This window comes from Dama dama, chromosome 5, assembly GCF_033118175.1.
Source record: "Dama dama isolate Ldn47 chromosome 5, ASM3311817v1, whole genome shotgun sequence".
NCBI classification, from domain to species: domain Eukaryota; kingdom Metazoa; phylum Chordata; class Mammalia; order Artiodactyla; family Cervidae; genus Dama; species Dama dama.
Genome location: NC_083685.1, coordinates 46,892,794 through 46,903,647, shown reverse-complemented (window position 1 = coordinate 46,903,647; position 10,854 = coordinate 46,892,794). Strand labels below are relative to the sequence as shown.

General features: G+C 36.6%; 1 protein-coding gene across 1 annotated transcript; it reads left to right on the top strand.

Moving 5' to 3' along the window:
• The first annotated feature begins 688 nt into the window (after positions 1 to 688).
• PABPC4L (poly(A) binding protein cytoplasmic 4 like) lies at positions 689 to 6,289 on the top strand. Its single transcript, XM_061142353.1, has one exon. The coding sequence runs from the start codon at positions 1,115 to 1,117 to the stop codon at positions 2,225 to 2,227; it is 1,113 nt and encodes a 370-aa protein (XP_060998336.1). The 5' UTR covers positions 689 to 1,114; the 3' UTR covers positions 2,228 to 6,289.
• Positions 6,290 to 10,854: the final 4,565 nt, after the last annotated feature.

Sequence of the window (10,854 nt, the reverse complement as noted above, 5' to 3'; positions counted from 1 at the left end):
GAACATGGAAGGAATCCCGCAGAACTTTGTAGAACAAGGTACGGATGTTGGATCTTATCCAAGAGTCAAAGGAAGCCGCTGGACGGTTTGAAGTTAGGAAGTGACAAGCCCAGATCCACACTTGGCAAAGCTCCCGCAGTCAGACTTACGCCAGGGCCAGCGGGCGGGTGGGTTCATTAGGGCCACTCCCCTAGGCCGTCTTTCTCCACCCTGGTCACCGCCTCCAGCTCCTCAGCCAAGCCTTCGGAGGGGGCCGGGAAGTGAGCGAGAGGGGCGGGTGGGAAGAAGAACATTCTCCAAAAATATTAAAAAGAAAACATCCCCCTTGGCAGCGAGTGCGCGGGAAGTTGAGCGCGCGAGTTCCGGGCTTCCCGTCCGCCCCCCGCCGGCCGCAGCCCGGGTGAGCCCCCAGCCCCCGCTCGGCCGCCGCCGCCCACCGGGCCGCGGCCGCCGTCCGTCCGTCCGTCCGTCCATCCATCCCGTCGATCTGTCCGCCTCCCCATCCCCCACGTCCTTCCCAGGGCTCCGCGCGGGGTCTGCAGGGAGGAAAAGGGCCGGGGTCGGTCAGGGCGCGCGGAGCCCGCGGAGCCCCCGGCCGCGCCCGGGCGGCGGCGCCAGCACGACCCGGTCCCGGGCGGTTCGGGGCTCCGGGGCCCCGCTTTCGCCGCCGCGCGCCGCTTCCCGGGTCGTCGCCTCAGCGGCCACTTGTGGAATTCATCCCCGGAGGCTGTAACTTTAAACCGGCCTGAACAAGGCCTATTTTTATTTGGAAACCAGCGGCCAGAGTGCTGAACCAGAGTGGAGAACACTCAGATGGAGGGCCAGCCCGCCACCTGAAGATTCCTCACGAACTGGCCGCGAAGGACAGGCTTGTCCTGGGGCCTTTCTTTGAGATTTCAAAGCTCTGTCGCCCCCTGTTCCAGGATGGGCCGGACTGGTTTCTGGGGGGTTTTGGAATGAGGATGATGCCTGAGCCTTGCCAGCCGTATGTGCACCCCAACATTGAGCCTCCAAGCCGTGACTCAGAGGCCACCACGCATAAGCCCGGGTCACACTCCTGCAGAAATCACCCCAGGAGCTCTTTAGGGGCCGGCTTCTGGGGGTGAGGAGCAAGATGAATATAGCAGCTAAGTACCGCCAGGCGTCCTTGTACGTGGGTGACCTCCACGCGGACGTCACCGAGGACCTGCTGTTCAAGAAGTTCAGCGCCGTGGGGCCCGTGTTGTCCATCCGCATCTGCAGGGACCTGCTCACGCGCCGCTCCCTGGGCTACGCCTACGTCAACTTTCTGCAGCTGGCGGACGCCCAGAAGGCCCTGGACACCATGAACTTTGACCTGATAAAGGGCAAATCCATCCGTCTCATGTGGTCTCAACGTGACGCCTACTTAAGGAAATCTGGAATTGGGAACGTGTTCATCAAGAATCTGGACAAATCCATTGATAACAAAACCCTTTATGAACACTTTTCAGCTTTTGGGAAGATCCTGTCCTCCAAGGTGATGAGTGATGATCAGGGCTCCCGGGGCTACGCATTCGTGCACTTTCAAAACCAGGTTGCTGCCGACAGGGCCATCGAGGAGATGAATGGGGCACTGCTTAAGGACTGCAGGCTCTTCGTTGGCAGATTCAAAAGCCGCAAAGATCGAGAAGCCGAGTTTCAAAACAAAGCCCATGAGTTCACCAATGTTTACATCAAAAACTTTGGAGATGAGATGGATGATGAGAGACTGAAGGAAGTTTTCAGTAAATATGGCAAAACCCTGAGTGTTAAGGTTATGACAGATTCCAGTGGAAAATCCAAAGGCTTTGGCTTTGTGAGTTTTGATCGCCATGAGGCTGCCAAAAGGGCTGTTGAAGAAATGAATGGAAAGGACATAAACGGACAGCTGCTTTTTGTAGGCCGGGCACAAAAGAAAGCAGAGCGACAGGCTGAGTTAAAGCAAATGTTTGAGCAGCTGAAACATGAAAGATTTCGGCGGTGCCAGGGTGCGAAGCTCTATATTAAGAACCTGGATGAGACCATTGATGATGAAAAACTGCGGAGGGAATTTTCTTCATTTGGATCAATTAGCAGGGTTAAGGTAATGCAGGAAGAAGGGCGAAGCAAAGGGTTTGGCTTGATCTGCTTCTCCTCTGCGGAGGAGGCCACTAAAGCAATGACTGAGATGAATGGCCGCATCTTAGGCTCCAAGCCACTCAACATCGCCCTGGCCCAGAAACCCTAGGAGAGGAAAACTTTGTACATCAGCCAGTGTGTGCTGCAGACTGAGGAATGTTAGTGATCTCTGCCTGAATTCTCCTCAGTTAATTTTAAATTCCAGCTGATGGCTGGTTAGTTTAGTAAACGTTATGATGGAAAGTTTTGTATACAAAACTATTTATTTTCCTTTGGAGCAAAAATAAGTGAATCTTAGAACCTTGGTTCTTTTTACAGAGGCACACCATGTGATTATAATATGGTATATTTTTCCGATTTTGATATAGTGTTCATAGTAATAAGTATAATTGGATATATTTTTACTACATTTTGAACCAACTGAAGTGTAATTACTTGCGTTTTTTTGCATACTTTTTCTTATTTTAATAGTATTGCTAGCTTTAATTTCTTCCATGAAAATATGCCCAAAGTAGTTCTTATACCTGAGCATTGCAAAGTAATTTATTTTTATAAAAAAAAAAACTTTCTAATTTCTCATCTAATGTTTTTAAAAGAAACCAAAGTTTTAAAATTGCTACTACAAACTCAGTATCTAATCTCGTTTTGAATTAATATTTAAAATAGTAGAAAATCATTGAATTTTCTTTTGGTTTTTATCCTGAAATGATTGTTTTTCTGATGGCTAAAATTAATGATGGAATTACTTTAGTGTTGCCTACAAATCTGCCTTATAGGATATTTTACTGTTCTTCCCATTGGTTAACGTAATTCAGGTGCTTGCTGGTTATCAGATTTGTGACTTGAGTAGTAAAACCTTAACTTCTACATTCCTTAAGTTATAACCCTGTATCAATTCAGGTCAAAAATTGGCCTTCGCATACAGCATATAATTATGCGTTAAGTTTTGAATCAGGAACCAATATTATGTAAGTCATATATAGGGAACATAGAAATTTTGTTTAACAATTGTGTTTTCTAATCTCTGTTATATGTTGTTCCATGTAGTGATACTATCTCAGGGTTCAGAGAAGTAAAACTTTCCTATTTTTATGACCTCCATGTCCTTTTTATTAGACCTTAAGAGCTTTGTAACCCATTAAAGCTCACTTTTAGATTTGATTAATCAGAAGCTCACTAACTGATTTTCTGATAAATTGAAGTTACATCACTTAGCCTGTTGTCCAGAATAATTTTGATTTCAGCCCCATTTCCAGACTTTTCTTCTCTCCTGCCTTTTCTTTATATGATGTGGTTCCTCTTTACTTTTTAAAAAGGGTTTTATTATACTTACTTTTACTGTGTGTTATTTGAAATCCAGTTTGGAGATAGATACAAGAGTTATTTACATTTAACTAATTACTTTTAAAATTCTGATTCTCTCATACCAAAGGTGTCTAGAAAATAGTTTTGTTGTATTTGTTGTTTTATTTTTTTTTCCCTCTGCTTAGTTGCTCCCTGTAACCATATATCCAAGTCCTCTGTTTCATATATTACCAGTACAATATTACAGAAATATTAAAATATTTTACTTTGGCAATACTTTAGCTGTGAAAGAATGAGAAAATCTGATTCTGTTTATTTTTCTATCAACTATATGAACATTCATTGAACATTTTCTAAATTAAAAGTATCTTTTAGACAATGAAAAAATTATAGCAACATATAATCCTACTGTGCAGACAGATCTTCTGTTAAAATGTGTTGCATCTCTTCCCCAATTTTTCCTATACTTATACACATAACTTAACAAAAATAGAATCATACTTATAAAACTTCTTAAAACTGCTTTCCTAATTTGACAGTGTGACACAGTCAGCTTCCATGGGTAGTTGGAAGTAAGTATTTGCACTATAATTTTAATGACTTTTTTAACTTCCTTTTAACGTTTGTACCATAATGTTACAATTTTCTCTTGATAAACATATAGGTTACTAGATTATCTCTTCCATTCTCCTTTTTTTGCTCTATCATAAACAACTTGGAGATAAACACCCTTACAAACTCATATATGCTGATATATATAATTAATTTATTAAGAAAATGTGTGATTCATTGGAATTAATGTTTAAAAGGACAACAATTTAAAAACTAATTTTGATAAATATTACCTAAATGCTATTCAGAAACTTGTGCCACTTAACAATTCCACTGTGGGAAAAAAAAAAAAAGACATTTCCATTGTCAGTAGGACTGCTTATTTCCATATACTAAGAGGGATTTTGCTTACGTTGTTGTCTGATTCAACATGATATGTAAAAACAAAATATTTCATGATTATTTATTTTACTACTTTATTACCTCAAAATTTAAACAGCATTTCTTGTAATTACTGGACATTTGTATTTTCATATTTTGTAAATGATGTCAGTTTATTTTCATGATCTTAATGTGTTTTCCTGTGGGGGTGTTTTTTATTTATATGGAGTTTTTAGACTTCTTTTCCCTGATACTGTCACCTTGTTTATAGTTTTGAGGGTCATTCCAAAATTAAATTTTTAACCTCAGATTTTTCAAACTCTTAGTTTGGTGGCTTTAATGTTATATTTCAAAACACTTTAAACACCTCAAATATACAAACCCCCATACACACATACAATTCATCTGTATTGTCTTCTATGACTTTCAGAGTTTCATATTCTCAATACTTTCTAAGCAAAGCTTTCGTGTATACAGTATCTTAATCATAGCTTATATTAAATATTTTTTAAAGTATGTTGCTTTTCCAATTCTACTAACATATGTTGGTAAATACTGATTTACTATAAAAGTGTATGTGAAATCCATATGCCAATTATAATTCTTTAGCTCTTTGGATTACTGTGTTGAGAAGTACTTACCTACAAAGCAAAGAGCTTTTAAGAAAGGGTGCCAGGCAACAGGACTGGAAACTGTAGTACACATATCAAGCCTTGACATCTTTTTCTGGAAAATCCATTTTATATAAATGTTCATTTATTTGAACAATAGTTCACAGTACTTGTAAATGGATTATCAAGATAATATCAGGGAACTGAATTCTCTTCTCACATGTATGAGGATTTAATAGGGCATAATGTCAGTTGTTTAGGTGAATTGTGGCTATAGTTTCATGACACAGTAATATGCCATTTTAGTAAAAATTTCTTATTTTTAATATTTACCTTAAGAAATGACTGTCAGTTTACAAAAAAATCCTGTAGGTTTTTATTATTTAAATTTTACTTTCAATTTTGTGTGTGTGTGATGCTATCGAGTTCTTGTGGCAGCAGAGATTCAGGCATTAAAGAAACTTTACTCTTTTTAAATCCAAGTGCCTTGATAAATGAAAAGAATGTTCACTTTCTAATAAGTATTCCTGTAAAAGCTAATTTCCATAGAGATGCCTTAAGCCACTGCTTCTGCGCCCCCTTCTCTGTCCTCATACACATTGCCAAGTTTGTTATGCAGATGTCTGCTTGTACAGCCAATTGAATAAATATGTGCCTTTTGAAATTTTATTTTTTAAAATTTTAAGTGGATTTATAGTTGGTAAAAATAAGCTTTCTAAAGTGGTTTAGAATTTATATTTTCATGTTCTTAACATTTGTATAAATCCATTGAAAAGAGATCAAATAAAGACTGAATCTTTCAGTGGTGTCCAAAATTCTCATGTCCAAAAATCATTTTCATTTATTTATTTTTAAGTATTTCTGATTTTCTAGCAATCAGTTTCTCATAAGAGTAAATTGAAAACAACTTTCATTTTTAAATGAAGATATTCATTCATATTTTATGTTTTAAAAGGCCAATTCTCATATGAACTAGTGTTTGTTTTTAAGTTATTCATAATTATGGGACCATGATTGAAAAGAACCTCTAAGTTTTCATCAGAGACTATTTTAAAGACACTTTTGAATTTAATTGTTAAAGCAAAATTCAGTTAATATTTTGAGGATTTTGAATTAGCTTACTTGTATACTATTTGGAAAATGTACATCATAATGTAATTTTTTAAAGAAAATAATAATACTTCAAAAAGATAATTTTTTTTATGTTTTATTTTATTTTTTTTTAATTTTTTTTTATTATTATTTTTTTTTTGGTCATACATTGATATGAATCAGCCATAGATTTACACGTATTCCCCATCCTGATCCCCCCTCCCACCTCCCTCTCCACCCAGTTCCTCTGGGTCTTCCCAGTGCACCAGGTCCGAGCACTTGTCTCATGCATCCCACCTGGGCTGGTGATCTGTTTCACCATACATAGTATACATGCTGTTCTTTTGAAATATCCCACCCTCACCTTCTCCCACAAACTTCAAAAGTCTGTTCTGTATTTCTGTGCCTCTTTTTCTGTTTTGCATATGGGGTTATCGTTACCATCTTTCTAAATTCCATATATATGTGTTAGTATGCTGTAATGTTCTTTATCTTTCTGGCTTACTTCACTCTGTATAAGGGGCTCCAGTTTCATCCATCTCATTAGGACTGGTTCAAATGAATTCTTTTTAACGGCTGAGTAATATTCCATGGTGTATATGTACCACAGCTTCCTTATCCATTCATCTGCTGATGGGCATCTAGGTTGCTTCCATGTCCTGGCTATTATAAACAGTGCTGCGATGAACATTGGGGTACACGTGTCTCTTTCAGATCTGGTTTCCTCAGTGTGTATGCCCAGAAGTGGGATTGCTGGGTCATATGGCAGTTCTATTTCCAGTTTTTTAAGAAATCTCCACACTGTTTTCCATAGTGGCTGTACTAGTTTGCATTCCCACCAACAGTGTAAGAGGGTTCCCTTTTCTCCACACCCTCTCCAGCATTTATTGCTTGTAGACTTTTGGATAGCAGCCATCCTGACTGGCGTGTAATGGTACCTCATTGTGGTTTTGATTTGCATTTCTCTAATAATGAGTGATGTTGAGCATCTTTTCATGTGTTTGTTAGCCATCTGTATGTCTTCTTTGGAGAAATGTCTGTTTAGTTCTTTGGCCCATTTTTTGATTGGGTCATTTATTTTTCTGGAATTGAGCTGCAGGAGTTGCTTGTATATTTTTGAGATTAATCCTTTGTCTGTTGCTTCATTTGCTATTATTTTCTCCCAATCTGAGGGCTGTCTTTTCACCTTACTTATAGTTTCCTTTGTAGTGCAAAAGCTTTTAAGTTTCAATAGGTCCCATTTGTTTATTTTTGCTTTTATTTCCAATATTCTGGGAGGTGGGTCATAGAGGATCTTGCTGTGAATTATGTCGGAGAGTGTTTTGCCTATGTTCTCCTCTAGGAGTTTTATAGTTTCTGGTCTTACATTTAGATCTTTAATCCATTTTGAGTTTATTTTTGTGTATGGTGTTAGAAAGTGTTCTAGTTTCATTCTTTTAGAAGTGGTTGACCAGTTTTCCCAGCACCACTTGTTAAAGAGGTTGTCTTTTTTCCATTGTATATCCTTGCCTCCTTTGTCAAAGATAAGGTGTCCATAGGTTCGTGGATTTATCTCTGGGCTTTCTATTCTGTTCCATTGATCTATATTTCTGTCTTTGTGCCAGTACCATACTGTCTTGATGACTGTGGCTTTGTAGTAGAGTCTGAAGTCAGACAGGTTGATTCCTCCAGTTCCATTCTTCTTTCTCAAGATTACTTTGGCTATTCGAGGTTTTTTGTATTTCCATACAAATTGTGAAATTCTTTGGTCTAGTTCTGTGAAAAATACCGTTGGTAACTTGATAGGGATTGCATTGAATCTATAGATTGCTTTGGGTAGAATAGCCATTTTGACAATATTGATTCTTCCAATCCATGAACACGGTATGTTTCTTCATCTGTTTGTGTCCTCTTTGATTTCTTTCATCAGTGTTTTATAGTTTTCTATGTATAGGTCTTTTGTTTCTTTAGGTAGATATACTCCTAAGTATTTTATTCTTTTTGTTGCAATGGTGAATGGTATTGTTTCTTTAATTTCTCTTTCTGTTTTTTCATTGTTAGTATATAGGAATGCAAGGGATTTCTGTGTGTTAATTTTATATCCTGCAACTTTACTATATTCATTGATTAGCTCTAGTAATTTTCTGGTAGAGTCTGTAGGGTTTTAAAAAGATAATTTTTAAATATATAAAGGGTCAAACAAATTAAATAACCTCAGAATATCCTTGGCTTCAAGTAATAGAAAATCCAACTCACATTAGAAAAGGAAATTTTATTAAAATATTCAGACTTAAGGTATCTTCATGTAAGGTATATGAAAATGTCTATATTGGTTCTAACTCTTCACCCCCTCTGTCTCAGTGTCATCATCAGGGAGAGGGTCAGGATGTTTATAAGAATTCCTGTCATCACACTGAGACACAGTAACATTCAGAGTATAATACCTTTCCTAGAAACCTTTTAACAACTTTCTCTCTTAGTTCTCATTGTCCATTATTGATATGTATATTCTATAAGATCTGCCATTAGAATTAAGAAATAAGTCAACTTTATGTGTAGAATGGGCTTATGAATGAAAGAAATTTCATAAGAATGGAGATATTTATAGGCATATGCATCCACTAAATACTGGATTTGTTTTATCATTTATATCTAATTTTTAATTTCAGTACTTATGGATATTTTCTCCTGCTAACATTAACTTACAATTAGTTCTTAAAATTTCTCCCTGCAAATAATTTTCAACACTTGAGTCAAACTCACCAGTGTCTTCTCCCTCAGGTTGTATCATCATAGGGACTAAACTGTGCAATATATCCTGTATAAAATTGAATTCATTTTTGTTTAGTAATGGGAATTGTGTTTTTACATGTCATGCTTTATTAGATCTAAATTAGGCATCTATTGAAAATTTTACTGAAAAGTTCAAATTCAGTTTAGTCACCCCAGTGGGTTTTCAACCTTCCTAGGTGGTTCAGTGGTAAAGAGTCCACCTGGGTCAGTAAGATCCCCTGGAGTAAGACATGGCAACTCACTCTAGTATTGTTGCCTGGAAAATTTATGGACAGAGGAGCCTGGTGGGCTATAGTCCATGGGGTTGCAAAAAGTCAGAGATGACAGGGCATGCTATATACAATGGGTTTCCACCAAAAATAATTATCAACAGATTACAAATGATCAAGAATATTTCAAATATAACTCTACATTTAATAAGGTATTGGTTTCTTGAGCTCTAATTTAGTCTGTCAAGTATATCTTCATGTATGTTAGTTAATATTTTAGAATCATACCACCAGAGGGAAAGAATTTACTATGTATCACCAACTAATGTGATATTATGTATAAAGAATTTTTCTTAAAAAATTCCCACTGACAATGTAATAGAAAAATCTTGAAAAAGCATCTACAAAGTTAGGTGCCTTCAAAATGGCCCCAGTATATAAAATAAATCTAAGTAACACAAATCTAAATGGATGAGCACTCATTTTCTTTACTAAAGAATTTATATTAGATCCTTTAATACATTAAAATTGTCAGAATGAACAAAACTGGACTTATCCAGGCTTTTCAGTTTAATTTTTCCTGTATTACATAAATTTGGTACAACCTCACATTTTAACTATGCGCTGTAAGAAAACAAAAACAGAGGTACTAAATTCCGAATTACACATGTACTTGTATTTGAATCTGTTAAGATCAGATTATTTTGTAAGTTTATTCAGAGGAAGTATTTATAGCTCCTTTTTATTTTTGTCTAATGGTCAGGTCTAAGAGTTTATAAAATGTTTTTAACTATATTGAAGTTCCCTGAATGATACAATTGAACCCATCAATTAAGAAAAGAAAAATGATCCTCTTAGTAGCATTCTTTGTCATAGAACAGGCTTAACTTCTGAGAGATATTGGCAGTTTAGACAATGATGTCACATCAGAAGTTGTTAACCCACTCATATTTACATCACCTTAGATAAAATTATCCCTGGTTAAGTTCTGCCAAATGCTAACAGCACATTTTGAGTTTCAAATGTAATGTCACTAACATAGAGGATGTTGTTATTAATTTTTTTTTGCATACAGTGAATATTGGTTATGATTCACTGTGTTGTATGTGTGTGAATTTTTTTAATTGGTGTTTCCAATGGAATATTCTTATCTCAGAAAACCATATCTGACAGTGTGTTTTGAATCACAATTTTGATTTATATTCCATTTCATTTTGTACATGTGCCAGTGGCATACCAATACACCACAATTTTGACATATTGCTAAATCTAGTTCCTTGAAGTTAAAATAAGCCTTTATAATAGTAATTCCAGCAAATCTTTGTTAAGCAAAAAAGTGCCTCAATTTGAATGCAAGTCAGATGTTAGAATTATTTTGACACATCACTATTTTACTGAATTACCAAGGGAATTGTTAGTAATCTAGTATTATCCACTACTCTATTCACTTATATTTCATGCATAGTACTGAGATTGTATGGTTATTTCATTTTTATTTTAATTTACTTTATTTAATAAATACATTTAATTTATTTAATTTACTATTTATTTTTATTTTAACCAAAATATATTGCAACCTCTCATAGCCATGTCACATGTAAATCTTTACCATGCCTAATACATGCATTATTTTTGGTCCCGGTGTCTCTTTTTATCCTATTCCTATGCTATGATTTCTCTTGGTTAGTTTGCTAGAAATAAACTGTTCTTATTTAAGTTTTTTTAAAGTGTCATCCTAAACTCTGACTCACTCAGAGCTTTAACTTTTTCTCAAATAGTATGCTGTCTGTTACATGGAATAAAACAGATCTTCT

Coding starts and splice junctions, on each gene's coding strand:
- PABPC4L (XM_061142353.1), top strand. CDS start 1,115: ATGAATATAGCAGCTAAGTACCGCCAGGCGTCCTTGTACGTGGGTGAC.